Source organism: Andrena cerasifolii, chromosome 1, assembly GCF_050908995.1.
Source record: "Andrena cerasifolii isolate SP2316 chromosome 1, iyAndCera1_principal, whole genome shotgun sequence".
Lineage (NCBI taxonomy): Eukaryota > Metazoa > Arthropoda > Insecta > Hymenoptera > Andrenidae > Andrena > Andrena cerasifolii.
In genome coordinates, this window is record NC_135118.1 from 16,948,762 (window position 1) to 16,968,399 (window position 19,638).

General features: G+C 39.4%; 1 protein-coding gene across 1 annotated transcript; it reads right to left on the reverse strand.

Moving 5' to 3' along the window:
- Positions 1-515: 515 nt before the first annotated feature.
- On the reverse strand, positions 516-18,989 carry Tsp (Thrombospondin). Its single transcript, XM_076809485.1, has 16 exons — positions 18,947-18,989; positions 18,203-18,289; positions 13,636-13,806; positions 12,217-12,440; positions 9,125-9,668; positions 8,950-9,035; positions 8,810-8,873; positions 7,964-8,171; positions 7,010-7,138; positions 6,614-6,890; positions 5,926-6,075; positions 5,473-5,854; positions 5,015-5,368; positions 4,668-4,895; positions 4,031-4,540; positions 516-1,736 (listed from the first exon to the last, which is right to left on the reverse strand). Exons 1-16 carry the CDS (start codon positions 18,972-18,974, stop codon positions 1,612-1,614), a joined length of 3,567 nt encoding a protein of 1,188 aa, XP_076665600.1. The 5' UTR covers positions 18,975-18,989; the 3' UTR covers positions 516-1,611.
- Between the last annotated feature and the right edge of the window lie 649 nt (positions 18,990-19,638).

Sequence of the window (19,638 nt, forward strand, 5' to 3'; positions counted from 1 at the left end):
ATTTTCAACATTAACCACTTCATAGAGGAAAAAAGAATTTTAACTAAGTACTTATATATGTATGTATTGCATTATACTTTGACATAATAATTGTCACATAAAAAGTTGCTCTTGGGAATGATATACATACTATCCACAAGAATGTTTCTATTAGACACTATTCGAAATTTCCGATTTTACGAAACTCGGTGCATGCAAAATTTTAAAGTATCGCAACGCGAGGGTGTTCATTACTTTGAATTTTGAAATCGAGCAAAAGATTGAAAGAAGAAACTGATCTGTAAATGAACATGTATTATGAAAAGTAATATCCAATTTATTTTATTTATATTTACGTCCTATATCAGCAAAGAAATACGAATGGATTTACTATGAATGAGGGTTGAAGAAGGTTATTCACAGAGGATTCTTGCTCCTTTACATTGAATAGCGCTCAACTGCCTTAGCAATCGAGCTCTGAGTGACCACTGCCACAAAGTGTGTGTGTGTGTGAACTGGTAAAGATTACAAATTAATTCTGTGTGAAACAAATTTTATTCAGAACTTAGAAATGATTGCATGAGTAAAATTCATCTATTAACTAACTTTCTTCTCGCCGGTGACACGCTAAATACATACTCTCTTCTTCGATAATAGGCAAAATAAATCAAAACTCACTACACAGCAATGGAAAAAACTTCTGTAGAGCGGGGCATTAAATTTGCCCCAAACTATTTGCGTTATTCTATTGTGGAAATAGTTTTTTCGATGGTTCAAGCAGAGAAGGAAGCTGTAGCGATAGTTTATTCAAAGTGGCCTAAAGCCATTAATCGATAATTATTACTTTTCTGTCTGTAGAAAGCCCAAGTACTTTTTCTATACTATTTATTTTGATATTTATTGTACACTTGTGTTATTAGTAAATATATGTCCAGTAGATTCATCATTTGAACAAGTACATGAATTTTAAAACTCTCTTCATCATAATATTCCCATATTTTATGCATATTTAGTGACATAAAATTTTTGTAACAATTACTTCTCCAAGTTGATCAACATCTGGAATAATATGCATTTTATTGCACGAACATTTGTATATAGATTTTTTAACAACAAAATCAGTTTCTTCATTCTATAGCATTATAAATAGCAGTTCTATACCCAGACAGAAAAAAAACGAAAAAAAAAATATATACCAAAATGAAAACATCCGAGTGTGTATCGTCGAAGTAACAAATCTTTGTAATATTGTCTAGACTTCAACTTCTCCCTATTAGTTAAGTTCGTTATGCACATTCCCAAAAGTATAATCTACGTACGCCTAAGATCTTCCAAATAGATTCGCTTCTCCTTTTCGCAGAAGGATAAGATTCATTAAAGGGCATTTGTCATGTTGTATCTTTAATTACACTTATATTAAATGTTACAAGTTCCGAATTTCAGAAATACAGATGCAAACTTTAATCATAGAACAAGGCTTTGCCAGAGACGATCGAGTGTTGAATAAAGTATATATAAAATTGTAAATATATACACGTAAGGATATTTTTAGTTGCGAGACGAACGAAATCCACGCAGTTTAATGAAACGAAGAAAAAAAAGTTACAGAATTTCGTTGATCGAATTGAAAATTTAGTACACCCCATAGTCACCATGACCTTGAGCTGCGCGAAATCTAATTTCGTCGTTCGAATCTATGCCTATTTCCTTCTTCAGATTTGGAGGCAAGTCATCCCATACTGACCGTGGGACAGTCTCTGAAAAGTTCCAATTACCATTATTAATTTGACGAAGGCAGTAGTACTTTTTAATACAGATAACGCTTTTGCCGCAACTGATAATTCAGTGATAAAAATAAAATACACTTTCTACTGTCTAAAGGCACCTTTTCGTTAAATTATTATCAAATTAATGTGGATGGTATTCACAAACAATTGGGAGTAGAATGTTATTAAAAAAGAAGCATAATTATTGGTAAGGCTATCCTATATAATAAGGCGCTTAAGATGGATGTTCGTTTGTTAACAAAATCTTTTCAGCGGCTTTTTTTCGTACTCGTAGGTCCTGATGACCTACAATGTTCAGATTCGGCACGAAGTTTCCTGGCAACCAAAGATGCCGTAAAAAATCCAAAACCTGGAAAATTCGATAATGGGTAGTAGGGACTAGGAGTGGCCTAAAATAGGTATTACGTACAATGTTGTAGCCGCTACTGCATTGTACAGGGTCAGCGTTGTATCCTGCAACCCGCGCTCGCGCGAACTTGTAAAATGGCAACAGCGCCTCACGGACGCATTCCACTGCAACCATGCACCAAACGACCGCTGGACAGCAGTGAAGCCCGAGCTTCGATAATTTTAGGATGTTCTCTTTCAAATTAATGTCGCAAAGAGCTACTTAGAATTTCCCGGCCCAGGTTGAAAAATTTGGGGCCTTTTTCGTATAACTTTTGAAATATAAAAGATATTGGAATACAATTTGCGCCGAAAAATGAGAAAAAATTATTCCCTCTTAATGATGGATAATTTAACATATTTTACATTTACTTAATTTTTTTCTATCAATTTTTGTACCAGGCCGGTACATGGTTGTGGTGGAATACGTCCGTGAGGCGGTGTTGCCATTTCCGTCTGTTCGCGCGAGCGCGGGTTGCAAGATTAAATGATGACCTTGTATGTACCTAAGCCTGCACGCGGGTCGAGCTCGCTGCTCGAGCACGAGCTGAAAGACGAAGCGAGACAAAGTATCATGCTTTCTCTCTTTCGTAGCCGACGGTAACTTCGAAAAAGCGGTTTTGTAAGAGTGAATATGCTCCACAAACTTTTTGGATTCGGGATCTTTGTCACACATTAGTTGTTGTAATAATACCGTGAGTTATTTCGATTCTAGGGGAGGGTCTCAAATGTCACCAGGCAGTGAGTCTGGGCACGTATGTGACTTAGGCCCCTTAGGAGATCAATTAGACAAGTACAGAGACCCTTCTGATACGCAAAAGTTGTAAAATTTCGTATTTCGCAGCGAAAATTGTTTCTAACAGAGTTTCCAACAAAAATTGTGGTTATCTTACGCGTCTTATTATATAGCAGGGTTGACTAACTGGTGGCTCGCGAGCCACCGGGAGTTCCTCCGCTTTGCTGCTACGCTGAACAACCCCCCTCTATACCTACCAGACTCTGACGATCGCAGTGGATTTCTCTTTCTTTCCTTTTCTTTTCGCCTGCGATCGTCAGAGTCTGTAGGTATGGAGCGGGGCCGTTCAGCGTAGCAGCAAGGCGGAGGTGCCCCCGGTGGCCCGCGAGCCCCCAGTTCGTCAACCCTGTTATATAGGATAGTAATGCCTGGCGAAGACGGGCTAAAAAACTAGTAAAGTAATAAATCTTGAAGATGATCATTACTAAAATTTCACCAAAGTTTCAATTACTGTATCACTGAAGGATTAGATATGGCAACAGTTAATCTCTTCTGTGAATATGTAAAAGTATAGGAGTTTCCTGAATTCGCGCATAATTACAAATGTATTTATGTTTTATGCGTCTTATTTGAATTTCGTAAAATCTAAGTAAGAAGACGTTTTATGTTTAAGATGAAATAAGCTATCGTAACACTGCCACTGAGGAGAACAGTGTTTTCCATGAAGCAAGAAACTGAAGAAGGAACTATCAAATTACCCATAGAAAGATAATGTCACTTTGTTCGCTACATTGCTAATAAGTAAATATTATACACTTCCGATTAGACGTAGCAAATGTATCTTCAATTCTTTGGGTAACACGTTTACTTAGTTGATTAGCGGAGTGCTAAACAATAGGGAACACCAATAACAAAGAAATGACTCTAGAGGAGAAAAAGTTAGTTGATCACCGGAGAAACATCTACAATTTCAAATTTACCTTTCCCAATATTTCCAGGGCTGAAAGCGTAATAATGTCAATTAAATATCAATTCGATTTACTGGTTAGCACCCTGTACGCAGCTATGAATGTAATGTCACAATTAATTGAGAACAAAACAGTGATCTCATATTCCTCATTATTTTTTGTCGACACCTTACCTTCACATGAATACAGTAGATTAGACCAAGTGATCATCTGCTGAGAAAAGCAGTATACTCCAAGGCGACCCCCCTGCAGGGTGGAGTCATATACATTTCCGGAGTCTGCTATCATCTCCTTGCCGTCGTAAAGACGGAACCTAATCAAGCCAATCTTTGGCCTGTGCAGCAGGTGCCACCTGTACGGAACTCTCGGCTTCCAGCCAAACATCTTCGGATCTCTCCAAAGGATCTTCACCTGATTAGGAACGTCCGCATTGTGCCAGAGACTGTTCCGGAGGTATTCACCGGGACCAGTTTCCGAGTTAACGAGTTTCAAGTAGATTCCTGGTTCTCCGATTGCTCTGAACGGATTAGGCATCCAGTATGGTTGCAGACCCTGTTTCCAGCATACAAGGTAGAATCGACGGTTATTCTGGTAAGAGAAGATGAAACCAGGCCAGTCGTCATCGTAATCGTCGTCGACGAAGAACGTACCCTCAAAGTCTACGCCGCTAAAAATGTCCGGCCCTGTTGACGGAGGTAAAAGCGTACCATAGAAATTATGATTTAAGGTATTTCTCAATCCCATTTTGTAAAGATTCTTCCGACTTAATTTTCATAATTCATTTCACTTTATTGTACAAAAGTCTGTTACCGACAGCAATTCCGGGATCACTATTCAGGAGCTCCTGTATTTCAGCGCCGCCGTGGTTTATCCTCCACACGGGGTCGTGTTGGGAAGTGCCTATGGGATCTAAAGCAACCGTAAAGTATTTTCTGAAGTCTGTGGTCCAGATCATGCTGTTATTGGGACAGTTGTCTTCGACGTTTATCACAGTGTCATTGTCGTAGTCGTTCCAGCAAGCGTCGCCAGCAATACTATCTGAAAATAATACCCCCAAGTGGTTATCGTCGCTTGCGTGTAAATGTGAATCGAGCTCTTTGTCAGGGAATTTATTAGAGAATTTGGCGATCATTCCAATTTGATGGCTATGCACTTACTTTGAGTGTGACGTTGATTTGGATTGTAAACATAAGGACAATTATCCTGATGATCCGGTATTCCATCATTATCCATGTCATCGTCACACTCGTCTCCTACACCATCATGATCAACATCATTTTGCCCTGGATTGACCACATCTGGACAGTTATCAATGTCATCTTGCACACCATCGCTGTCTCTGTCTCTATCATTATCACAGATATCACCCACTCCATCGCCATCTCGGTCTGACTGATCCGGATTGGAATTGTAAGGACAGTTATCACAGACATCACCGACCCCGTCAAAATCACCGTCCGTTTGATTTCGGTTCACTTTCATTGGACAGTTGTCCTGATAATTCAGAATACCTTCAAAGTAAAATGGATCTTACTGTAGGTCTCTTTTATTTTTGATGTTACCGTTAGATTTGTTCAAAAGGAAAGAGACTCCACTTTGTCGGGTAACAAATTACCATCATTGTCGATGTCGTTGTCACAAGCGTCACCCAAACCATCGTTGTCCGTATCTTCTTGCTTGGGATTCCCAACTGTAGGACAATTGTCGCAGACATCTCCAACTGAATCTGGAGTGTCTTGGTCTGTATCTTCCTGACCGGGATTCGGAACCAGTTGACAGTTGTCAGATGGATTTAAGACGCCATCGTTATCAGCGTCTGTATCGCACGCATCGCCTATGCCATCCTGGTCGGCATCTTCTTGACCGCTGTTCGGAATCACTGGGCAGTTGTCAACGCGACAGCGTCGGTCCTTACACTGAAGGGCTTTGTCAGGAATCCCGTCGCTGTCTGTGTCTACGCCACAGAGAAATCCATCTCCAGCCCATCCAAGACCACACTAGGAATAGTAGTATTAGTAGTTCTTTAATTGGGAAGACTATTTTGCTGTTTCCACTGTTTGATAATTACCCTGCACGTGTATTGATTCATATCGATGATACAATCGGCGTGCCTATCACAAATTACAATCAAATCTGGACAAACGTTGTGAGCAAGCTGACAGCCGACCGTTCGGTTACCTACATATCCTTTCCAGCAAGAACCGCACTTATGCGAACCCTGAAATAGGAGGACAGTGAATATAATTCTTTCAGCAGGATGTCTAATGACGTCTCTTTCATGGATAATGTTTTAATTACTGTGGGTTCAACTATTTCTTATCAATATGTAAGAGTAATATAGGTATGTACACATTATTTCTTTCTTTCAATGATTTAATATTTAATAGAATGGAACCATTCGAAAGATAATTCAGGAAGAATTTAAGAATACCGACGGTTGGAATATCAACAATAGCTTAATATTTGGCATGATCGTTTGACTGAATTTTCATTTTAAATCGTCTCCCCTCATTAATTCTAGATTAATGTGTAATATCACATGAAATGATATGTATATCTGAAACCCTTAAAATCTTGGAGAAAAGAGACGCACAGAATAGTATCAAGTAAGGGACTTGATTTAAATGTTTTTTCAAAATAGAACGAGTGTGCCTCCCCTAAGCTGTGAATATATTCCATGACTTATGTCTACGTTAAACGAAGCTTATCGAATGGAAAAGAGCTTACTCGTAGTAAATAAATGGTTAGTTGCTTACTACTGTGTTGATGCATTCCACGTTCGGCTTACAACCTCCGTTGTGGTGTTCGCACTCGTTTATGTCTTTGCAAATTTGCTTACGAATTTTAGCAACCTCCACCCCAATTCCCTCTATCGTGGAGCCAATGTATCCTCGTGGGCAGGCATCGCATCTGTATCCAGGACAAATATTGTGGCATTGCACTCCAGGATAGCAAGGTTGCGCCAGCTCACATTCGTCTATGTCAAGGCACGTGGAACCGTTGCCCGTGTAGCCATTCGGACAAGGACCGCATCTAAAATTTACTCCCATGAAAACAAAGGAATTTGGAATTCGCAAAGAAGTTAGCTCGAGAATCCAGGAAATGAACGATGGAGGTTGGACATCTGTATATATATGGTTTTACGTTGCTACCTGTAATATGGTGGGTAAAGGACTGAATCGCATTGTACTTCTGGAAAGCAAGGATTGGTATCGCAAGCATCTTTCCGCCGCTCGCAATCTTTTCCATCACCGATGTAACCGGCAGGACAGTTGCCGCACCTAGAATATTTGGTTGCTCCTTATTCGTGGTAAAAACAATTTAATAGATGCACAAAGGTCAAGCAACTAGTGGACAGAAATTTCACAAACAAGAGAAGATAAATGATCATTCATGTTGGAGGGAATTCATTCTGCGAACCAAGGTAGCTCCATTAAGAAGGTAGAATCTTCCAAGGAGCAACATGACATTTAGAACGAAACGAGTGTGCTGTAAATGATTTCCAGTTATAGAAAACTGATATCAGACGAATTGAATGATGCTACTCTTAGTCTCATTCAACACCATGTAGAAATGTCCTCAGACATGAAGCTACAGTTCATAATTTTGATACCCGTAGACACGGTCAACCACGAACAACTCGTATATTGGGTAAAAGGAACATAATGATGTTGAAGCATACTTGAGTGGTACGTAATATATTCTTGAAGATGCGAGCAATCGAATAAGTTTTCGATAACATTTGCTCCACGCGGTAACCAAAAACTATACTGTATCATCCCTGGCCCCCTCTACTCCCAACGTTCAAGCGAACTACTATCTTCATCCCTAATCCAGTCACCAGTGTTTTCGGGTATCAGAATTACAATCCTCAGATCCACGTTTCAGAGTATTACCGGCTAATGTCTAGATTAAAAGTGGTAACCTTCGATCTCTTCAAACAGGAACTTTCCATAAAACTGTGGATCCTTTAGTCCGTCCAAACTGCCATCAAACTCAACAATGTTCCTCGTCAAGTTCTTTAGCGCACTCAACGTTATGTCGAACGACTTACTGATCCGTTATAGCTCGCACGTACGCGAAGAGACGACAGTAAAGAAGTGTACCTGTAACTGCCCGGATAGTCGTAACAAAGGGCTCCGGGGAAGCACGGCCTGCTCGCACAGTTTATGACCACTTTCATACAACGTTGTCCGTCACCGGTGTAACCAGGTCGGCATGGACCGCACTCTGGGCCGCGCGCTGTGTCGCGACACTCAACGTCCGGATGGCAGGGTGAATTGTACCGGCAAGTAGGCAACGGACCAACTGCACCTGTAGCAAACGGATCCGTCGTCTGGGTTTTGTAGTTGGGATTTACCGCCGTTGGATTTGTGGAATTATCCAGGGTCAGGAGTTGTCAAGAATAGAGCTATTTCTAAGGGAGAGACCTGGCCTTCGTTGAGTTTTATTTAACGAAGAAAACGGAGATGGGGTGCGGGAGGCATACCCGAGCCGTGTAAATGATATCTGCTTTAAGAAAATGATTCTACAAATCATAGCGTTAGGCTCTATCTTATAGTCTGCGCTATTGCTAACAGCTTCGAAGAAATTATTCTTCTCGGGGATATTCTTCTTCTCTATAGGATATTAGTCTTCTCGGTTGTTGAAGCGAAGGATAATCGCGAAGACGATTCGTCCTACCTGGTAGAGGAGACATCTCCAACGTTGTGTACGAGTCAAAATACCGTTCCATTTTTCGATAAGGGCACATTTATTGCAACGCGAGACCATTTTTGCCGCATGATCAAACACTTCGCTTGTAGAGTGTTACTGGGGCAAAAGGAATCGAGAGCAGTGCGAAAGGGTGCGCGGAAGAGATCGCAATAAGGGGTAACAGAGAAGTTCTCACGGCGTGGGGATTGAGGATTCTTTTGTTTTCTTCTCTTTCAACACAGCGGAACTTCACTCACCGGAGTGTGGCTGCCAGTGTACATGATGTTCGACCAGTTCTCGTAGCTTCTGCGTTTCCAGCCTCTGAAATTGAAGGGCACCGATAAAAGTATATCCGCCACGTGCCCTCCCATAAGTTCTAAGCGATATTGTTACTCACATTCAATTCTACGTCCCTCCGGATGATGTTGGTAGCGTCGATCAGCTCGTTCAGAGTTTTAATTATCTGGCCATCGTTGCGGCAGGCTAACAGAATTAGAATTAAATCTATCAGTTGACGCCGATCATTACTAAAGCTCGGTGCTTCGAATTGAGAAATGATTCATTTCGATTACCTCCCCTGTCGTCTATAACTTGGACTCCTATGTCCCCTCTTCTCGGAACCCGTTTATAGTTCGCGGTCGATTCATTGAATAAATCCAATTCTCCTAGTTGGGATCGTGTCCATTGATGAAAACGTTTCGTGCGGCTGGGCAAATCCGATCGTTCCGCATCGAGGTCACTGGCAAAGCGACGTTCCCCGCGGCTATCTTTGGAAAAACGTTTATCATGACGCTTCGATGGAGCCAACCGAGTCGAACGATGATCCTGGCTCAGTTTACGGGATCCTTCAAACTCGTCGTTGTATTGATCGAAAATCTCGGATCTATCGGAGTTACGAAGATCGTCGAAATGATTTTCGAACTCGGTCCATTCAGCGGTGCGTTTAGAGTTTTCGAAGCAATTTGGTTTTGAACTCGATTTATGGGACTTCTTAGTTCTGGGGCCGTCTGGCAGGGTGTTCATGTCGATCAGATTGTTGGGACAGTTCTCCTGTTTCAGCACGTGGATGATAGGCGACGACGGATACACCTTCACTTGGTTCCTCCTTTCCCTAAACTGAAGATACAGCTGCTTCAAAATCGGGTACATTATAAACAGAGTCTTTCTTACCAGGGGCCGTAGCCGTGAAGGAAAACACCGGTTCTCGTTAGATCACCGAAGTTAAGCATCACGGGGCGGTGTACTGGGGAAAGATGGGAGGACCACCTGCGCTACTGCTGCTGGGACCCAAAGGAGAGAGAGAGGAGGGGGAAAAATGGGACTATAGTTCGTTGGGCAATATAAGCAAAAATAAGCTTGAAACGCCATCCTGCTTAAAATGCAGGAAAGCAATAAAATATATAAACATAACATGAACAGCTTCATTGTTTAAACAGAAATTGTGGTATAAATAAATACTGGATATCGAATTTTGTTACACACCCCGCCCTAAAATTGAGGATTTCATTTTATAAAACAACAGTTACTTCGTGTACTTAATCCTTTTATTATTTTGAATATAATAAAGACGATGGCGATATGTATACAGGATGGGGCTGTGACTCTGTCCACCTGATATATATTTACCCTTCTAAACTATAGGAAAACTGCATGGTATAGTTAGGGTGATGTTGTTTCTCTAAAATTCACCACTATATTGAGCTCTATCATAAAAAAAACAAAACGTGATTCCGTTTAATAAAGTAAGATTGACGTTCAGATCTCCGCCACGTCTCTATCCGCAACGAAAGGATTGTAAAAATCTATAAAACACTATAGATTATTAAACACTGTAGTATGATTATATAATCATTTCTAGGAGAAAAAGGAACCTGCACACATGAATATTTTTCCAAAATTTTTTTACAGTTGTGTTTGGCTAATCAAAAGACAACTATCCCGCACCCAGGCCAACTGAAAATTCAAAATTAAATTTTCCCTTATATACAAATAACAGCCAAAGTTGAAAAACGATGCAAAAGATTGCAAAAGATTTTACTGGACCGTTAGTAGATGACATCTACTTTCAAATAGTACTATCCAGAGCTTGAAGGAGCGCGGCGCTTTTTTATAAACCTAAAACAGTTAATGAAAACTTGAAATACTAGGTAGCTCCATTTTAAGTTGTATAGTAGAATTATCTGTATTATATAGTAGGGAATTTGGAAAGAGAATTGATACGTTTCCCGTTAGAATATGAATTTCTTTTGTAATTAACACGAAGATGTCACACTAGTTTCCATGGTTAGATACTTTGGCCCGTTTGGCTATTCACAAAATACAATTTTCAAGACGTTTTGAAGAGTTTTTTTTGCGCCTTAAACCGTAACACGCCCAAGTATCTTCTATTTTCTCCAGTACCTCGATTGCAAGGACAAGAAAGTGGGCCGTGAACATTCAATAAAGATTAATTCCAAGCGGATCGAAATCGATTCAGCGGTTTAATCGCATGGTTACGCTAGTTACCGGTTGCCTGACTGTAATAAAGGCGCACAGCCTTGGTCCGACCATATTTGGAATCGCGTCATTCTACGATCTCTAACGTCATTAGATAGAAGCCCGTAACAGAACAGTGAAACTCTGTCAGAAGCCCGGGAAGAAAATCAAACTTTTTTTTTTCTGTACAAATAGAAATTTTTCGAAATGGAAGGAAACAAGTTTCTATGCTAATTCAGTTCAACTAGATTCCACTTGAATTAGACACTACACATTTTCTCCAGCTTATAAATAAAGTTCAGAAGAATCTTCCTTGCCCCTGTAGCATATCCCTCCCTTTTGAATATTCTTTCGCAATTAATTCTTCGAAAAATAATTCTTCGTTATTGCTTCGGGATATCTAGTATTTCGAATTAGAATTTCAATGCTCCGGAGTTCGTGTGATTCTTGTTATTTTTTTTTTAAATCTGTGTTCGGTCTATTTTTAAGAGATTAAATAAAAGCTGTTGTGCAAACTTTAAGATTAAATTCCCAACGTTTCGGTCAGTATTGCGACGCAGTTTTCTTGCTGATTTAATTCTTTCCCTGATAATGGTCGCAATACTGACCGAAACGTTGGGAATTTAATCTTAAAATCTGCACAATAGCTTTTATTTAATCTCTTAAAAATAGACCGGACCGGTGCGCCGATAACATTTACTTTAAATTTTTAAAAATTCTTTACGGCCGAAATTCTGAATCATTTTATTCATTGGGAATGATACTTCTTGATACAGTGACTGGCAAATTTTGTTCTTGAGAGACCATTACATCCGCTAGGCAAGATTACGTGAAAACTTTTATCTTCAGTATTAGAGCAGATGGAAACTTAAAACGAGACAAATAAAAGAACGAAAGCAATTAGTTATTCTCCTGAGTTTAGGGTAGCTCCGGGAGACGCGAACGAGGGTCTACTTGAATAAACTTCCACGTCACTGTATAATAATAGCGCCAACGTGGGAGCACGTAGTAGTATGCAATTGCAAAATTGAAACACGGGATAATAAGCCAAATTGGAAAATGGCTAAAGTATAATGAAAGAGTAGCAGAGTCCAGATCTTTTTTAATCAATCAATTCAGACGCATAGATTCGTTTCTGAACGCTGTGTTCATTACTTTCATCATTTAAAATTCAGAATTAGGTACGTACCACTTCTACGTGAGAATTCTCATTTTCGGCAAACTTGGGGAAGCTTCTCTTCAGAGGTATCGAGCCTTGGTAAATGCAGTTGATATAGACATCCATCTGGGCGCCAGGTTGACCCTGGTGGATCGAGACGATTATATTTCTCGACGATGGATCAACGGTCCGGAGATCCACTTGGATGTGTTCCGTAGTTTGATGGCCATCTTCCTCGTGGCTCTCGAGGATTACTGAAATAAATTCCTTCTATCACTTGTCCTGGCTCTCCGCAGCCAAAAGTGGCTCCAGCATGTGTCGAAGGGTACGTTTAATCATTTGCGGATGGTGGTTGAACCGCTTGGCTTACGTCGCGACGCGAAAATCCTCCAGTCCCATTTGTTCAAGGTACTCACTTGGCATGATGGATCTGTGTCCAAAATAAGTAAATAGGTGTCCGAGCGTTTCAGCCAATAGACCTTAATAATAGAGATATTTACATGTAAACGCTCAGACACCTATTTACTTATTTTCGACATAGATCCATCATGCCAAGGCTCATAAAAATCGATGTCTACCACATGGTGTCCTCCCCTTGTAAGTAGTCTTTAGCATACCGATTTTTTTTTAAAAGCCACAGTTTGTTTTTAATCATTAAAAAACACTCATTAAATTTCTTTCAGAAGAGCAGAAGCGAATATCCAGATAGCACAAGTCGTCTATAAACCGTCTTTAAGAAGTCCGGACGTCTTGAAAGTCTGAAAGACGTCTTAAAGACCGCTTATAGACGTCTTGAAAGTCTGAAAGGCGTCTTTAAGACGACTTATAGACGACGTGTGTTATCTGAGTATTCGCTTCTGCTCCTCTGAGAGAAATTTAATGAGTTTTTTTAATGATTAAAAACAAACTGTAGCATTAAAAAAGAAATCGGTATGATAAAGACTACTTAGATATTGATGCGAGGAATAACCGTGCCATTTCATTCAAATGGGTTCTGTATACAGATGACGTCTGTATACAGAGGTCTTGAAAGTCTGAAAGACGGCTTATAGACGTCTTGAAAGTCTGAAAGACGGCTTATAGACGTCTTGAAAGTCTGAAAGACGGCTTATAGACGTCTTGAAAGTCTGAAAGACGTCTTAAAGACGGCTTATAGACGTGTTGAAAGTCTGAAAGACGTCTTAAAGACGCCGTGTGCTATCTGAGTATAGGTAGAGACGTCCATTTCTGACTAACCGGAACGTCTTTAAGACGTCTTACAGACGCCTTTGTTACCAATTCAGAACATTCAGTCGTTCAGATTTAAAACAGACGTAAAATAGGCGTCTTCGAAACGTCGTGTACTATCTCGGACTGTATTTCTTTTGTAATTGTGATGTTGCATCTCTCGATTTTCTCTCGTCGCAATATAACACGCGTTATTACACGCATAAACAGGAGTTTAATCACCTCGTTTGGATCGTTTGTCGAGCATCAGCATCATTTTCGTTCGCGCGCTCCATTTTACTGCCAAAAGGGTTTCGACCGCGGTCTCCGATGGTTTCTTCCTCGACTTGGTGTTTGAAAAGGCGATCGCGAAATCGTTATTGAGCCATGCTTCTCGAAGACTGATCGTTAGTTCTGTGGAAAAAAATACATAAAGAAGATGAATGAAGATCATAAGTTAACAGTGGCGCTCTTATTTCAAGAAATACTGGATAAACATAGTTCAGAACTGAAACCGAGCTGAAATCATGGAACTCACCGAATCCTATAATTTTCTTATTAAACGTATGGCATAAGAGGCCCATTCCTACTGTGCGAGAAATAAGACTGCATTCTCTTCTCGCATTGCAAACAAAATTTCGCTAATGAAATTACTGTAAGAATCGTACGGATTCGTAAAGTTCTCATCGATCCGAGTAACTCCAGCTCGAAACAATTTTCAGAACACATAATGCCCACAAGAGTAGTCGCAGAGAGAAACAGTTCCAGTCATATGGGCTCGACAAACGCGTCTGACCATATAAGTGCGTACTGTTTTCCCTTGCTATCTGATATACAGGGTGTCTCAATATTATGGTAAAGTCTGAAACAAGTAAATTCCGCGGGCCAAAAGAGATGGAAGAATTCTTCACCGTTTTGCAATATAGGCATTCCTTTTCAAGATTTACTTTCAGCGCTCTGTTCAGATATTTAACAGCCAGGTAAGTTTCGGAATGAGATCCTACTTCCTACTAATATAACAGATGCAAAAGTGTGCGTTGGATGTTTGTTACTCAATCACGTCGCAAGTACGTAACGCGCCTTTCTGAAATTTTCTATACACGTAGTCTAGGCCCGGGAATAACATATAGGCTACCTACTTTTTATCCCGATTTTTTTTGACCGATCTGAACCAAATTTTGCATGATTACTCTCTAGAACCCTGCGGAAAATAAAGGCCAAGTGAAATCTGTACATCCCAACCCGTCCCCCTTATTTCACCCCCCTGACACTCTGTGAAAATCAAAGTTTCACCCCGGCAACGCCGGGTACTTTAAGCTGCTAATAAGGGTGGGAAAATAAGTAAGTTTCGCATTACATCTCTTCCTCGTCGTTACTGTTACTAAGCCCTATGCTCTACGGTAAACGATTTGATAATACCCAGGTACCGCTGTGTTTATACTCAGCCAACCCTACGACACTTGTCCTAGCCACGGCGAGTCGTAAATCTTTTAAACAGACAACGTGATAACCGAAGCCTCGGGTCCGAATCTGTCGCTAGCTATCGACTCGTTCGCAATTCATAATTATTCACTCCTAGCTTCCAGCGGTCAGTATTGTTTCGGCGACGAGAGCGGGAGGAGCTGCCACGAAGGGTCTGTTCTAATAACAAGAAAGTTTGAGCGACGAGATAGCGAAGATAAAGTTCGTTTTACGAGCGAATCAAAAGCGGGAAATCAAACGTTACTGTTCGCTTGTACATGCGTATGCTGGTTCCAGCTTCCCCTTCTCGTGTGTGAATTTACATAGAGTAAGAAAAATTGTTCCACCACGATCGAACGGACGTTCGGTGTGATAGCGCGATAAGCATGCGAAAAATCGCGAAACTGAAGGTGGCGCGTAGCTTTGACAAATGAAGCGTTGTCAGGACAGGTACGTTTTGATTTTAAATGCCTCGCAATCTGCGAAAATGCTTACTGCTAACCGGCGCAAAGTACTTTCGCCGCGTATTCGCTCGTGTTTCTCACTGAAATTTGAACTTTCCGGCTACATTGGCTTATTATACTATAAATAATTTCTATAAATACGTTTATATTTACGAATTGGTGTATGAATAAATATATATTCCGTTATATAAGTACATTTGAATTATATGGATATATAAATTATTTATAGATCAGGAGATAATTATACAACAAGAAGCTTATTAATATATAAGTGATTTATACATAAACCAAAATTTATCTACTGATATACCATTATCTATAAATAAATCTTTCGAACTTATTGATATATTGATTATTTAGGGGTTCATCAAATCAATAATTAATTTAGTTCAGTGTAATCCATAAATCTATCAATAATAGTTTAAATAGTTCAATATATATATAGGTATATAAATAATTTATATACCTATAGATTATCTATACCTTGCAAACAAAGCCTCGGATTGCAAAGTGGTAACAGACTTTCCGACTTCTTTTCTCGCGCAGAATTTGTATGCTTCGACTTGTTTCATAACTTTTGAATACCTTTTATACACTTTTTATAACGCTGCAAATTTTCGAGAGAAAAATCGCAATCGATCGTTTGCGTGTGTTATAACATTTGAAGGAAGTAAGGCTAAGAAGATGAGATCACGAATAATGCAATATATGCAATGGACATTGGGACACCTCTGTGTAATGTTCCATTGGCGCAATGTTAGATAATCTACTTTTTAATAATAACTCCAAGCTCGATTAATTTACGCTGTAAATTCTCATTCGTACAATTGGTAAATACGAAAATAGTCGTTTCGTGGTAAACGGCACGCGGAAACGATTTATCGTTCAGAGCACGCCGTTTACCGGGTTTCTTGTGCACTTGCATGGGGACTGGTTTTGCAATACTGTAAACACGTTATGGGAACGCGAAGCATCGCACTCGCGCCATGGAATTTACATCACTTCCCCCACAGCACCCTTTGTTGCAGCAACGTTGCATTGAAATATTACGGTAATATAGCAGTGGCAACGTTCGTGCGATAGCCCTGCAATATTGCGCACACACTGCCGTGTAATATTGCGCACATATTACCATACAATATTACTGCAATATTTCGCCCACATCGCCGTGCAATGTTCCTGTAATATTGCGCACATATTACCATACAATATTACTGCAATATTTCGCCCACATCGCCGTGCAATGTTCCTGTAATATTGCGCACATATTACCATACAATATTACTGCAATATTTCGCCCACATCGCCGTGCAATATTCCTGTAATATTGCGCACATATTACCATACAATATTACTGCAATATTTCGCCCACATCGCCGTGCAATATTCCTGTAATATTGCGCATACATTGCCGTTAAGTATACCTGCAATATCACCTACCATTTAAATCTAAAATATTTCCGCTCTTTTTAATGATACGAGAAAAAGTTTATGGGAAAAAATGTTTGTTTCGGAGGGGCAATTATTGTGACGTGAGAAGATTTTCTCTTTAAAATCATAGTTCCCAAAATTTCCGGGTCATATGTACGATATGTAATATAATATATAGCTACTATACGATTCTGCGCACATCGAGTACCACGTATACCTACACCGTTATTTCTATTTTTGGGCCTATTACCCGAAACGTTGCAGGAACATTTCCTGCAATATTGCGCAGGGTCGGGCATATAAATATTCCTGCAAAGTCTGGGGAATGTTTCGTGCAATATTCCAAATCTTGCACCGTAAGATTCTTGAAACATTTCTGCAATGTTGTGTGCTGTATAGGTTTTGACGCTGTATCGATACGGTTCAGTATTAATTGAAGAAGATACGTGACAAAAATTGACCAGTTTAAGATAAATATCTAGGATTTCTTGGGATCGCTCTTTCGCGATTGGGCGAATTTGGAGGAACATCGTAAATTTCACTCGAAGCGTCATACAATTTGATCTGGACGGATCCAGAGGGGGCGATAGGGACGATCACCCCCCTCCCCCCCAAGAGTAATAAAATAGAAAAATATTATGAAATTGTGTATTATTCTATATAAATAATTAATGTGAATTTAATTATTCAGGCTATATTATCAGAAAGAGATATTAAAATATAATTTACAAGCAAATTTTAAATCTTGTAAAAGAGGGTTAAAAAATGTACTCATGTACTTTTACATATTTCGCCCTCTCCAAGAAAGGCTCCTGACTCCGCCTCTGATTGACACTTCATTAAAGTAAATTGCATTTTACAGGTAAACGATTGTTATCGATTTTTCTGGATTACAGATTTAGAATTTGTGTGTGGAAATCTTCGAATTTCAAAATTGGGGATTTCCTAGAGTGCGAAATCCCCCAGGGTCTTCAAACCCAAAGTTAAGAAATTAGAGAGCAATAAAAAATCTTAAGATCTAAAATTGAGAATCCAGATGTAATTCATGCTCTTCAGTTCCTAGTTTAGAAGCTTCACAAAAGTTAGATCTACCCAAAAATCTTAAAATTATTCATTAATAAATCTAGCTTGAATGCTATCGAAATATGAGGGCAGAGGACCAAGACTTAACTAACTTAAAAAATTTCAAAATTTAAATTCAAGAAATCCTCCCGAAAGTAGAAGTTCCGATCCCGCGCGAACGGTGCAGCTTTATTAAATTCTTGAAATCCTAAAATTCAATACGAAGATCGAAAAATTTTCTAATCTGAATCCTGTAAAAACGATTGGATATCGTATATTCAAAGACCCCTGAACTTCCAAACGGAGGCGCCAAGAATCTGAAATTCTCAAATCGAGTTTCTGATGCTCTACCCATTTATTTTAATTGAATGTTGGCGATGCTTCGGTCTTACCTTTGTCGGACGTGACACTGGAGTCGACAACACAAGCGATGAAGAGCAGCGCAATGATCAACGTCCCGACGAAGTGCATATTCTCCCCTTTTAATTAATTAGTACAGAGTTACAGATCTATTGTCTGTTATTTGTTGCGATCGTTTTGATTTGTTTGCCCCGTTCAAGAATAGCTTTTTTCCACGAGTCGGTATGAAGCGGTTCATACCTATCTTAAACGAATAAATAGATGACGGCACGTTGGCGTTGGCCGACTGAGACGAGGAAAAGCTTACAGACGACTTTATACGTCACCCACGGGAATTTCCGTGTATAGAGTCGTCGTCCGTGGCACATACAACATGACGAAAAGGAATCAATCCATGAGATATCGATCATTTTCGTAGAGCTTCCATTCATTTTTATTTATTCTAGATTTGTAAATATCTAGGTATCATAGAGTCCACACGATCGTATTTTAGAAATTCCTTTCTTTCTACTTATGCATGTAGCTGCTGTAATATTCTTTTACAAACACGGAGTTGAAGTATAAATGATTATAGTTGTACAATTATACTAACCGTGACTTTAAAATTTTTCATTAAGATCCTACTTTTAATGCAAAAGCTTTAATGAAGAATTCTAAATTGCTTAGTATTCCCATAATCGAGTTAACATAGCTACCTAAGATATAGTTGAACGAAGCATCATTTTTTATAATCAACAGTTTGTGCGAAAAAGTGTTATCGCATTCTTGAATCATACCTAATCGGTGGTTCTGCCGCATTGGCATTCAGGATCAGACGTCTGCTCATTCCCCTTTGGACATATACATATTAGAGCTTTGCCCTGTAAAAGAATAGAAAATTCAAGGACAACCAAGGAATTGTTCTCTTTGTGGGGGAAATAATTTCATACTGTCAAACATAAATTTGAAGAAGGGCGGGTAAATGGAAAGTGTGTATGCACTGTGCAGTGTATGTAACAGCAGCGAAAGGACTGGAGTAGTGGGCGGATATGAAGAAATTGAACATAGCTGAGATCGTATTTTTAAAATCTTTAGTATGTAAGGCTACTTAAAAGTGCAGTCAAAGAGAGTATAAAGAACGTACTTTCACACTGATTAATAAATAATTGTAGAAGATGTGACGATATATATAAATCTCGCGCGGCACAAATATTATTAGATTTTTAACATAAGGGTTTTGTGCATACATTTTACGGCTTCGCCAGAGTTCTCTGAAGTTATGTTTTAAGTCTCGTAACGATCTGTTGATATTTACTCAAGTTATCGTAATTTATGTTTAAAGAAATAATGCTTTTGGACGATGAAAAATTTTTCGATCATAATTTTTACCTTGAATAGTAATGATTGGATAAACAAACTGTAAATAGTAAAAATGTGTGTCGTGGCGAGCTTTACAACGCTGTATTTTTTAAAATTCAGTTTAACAACA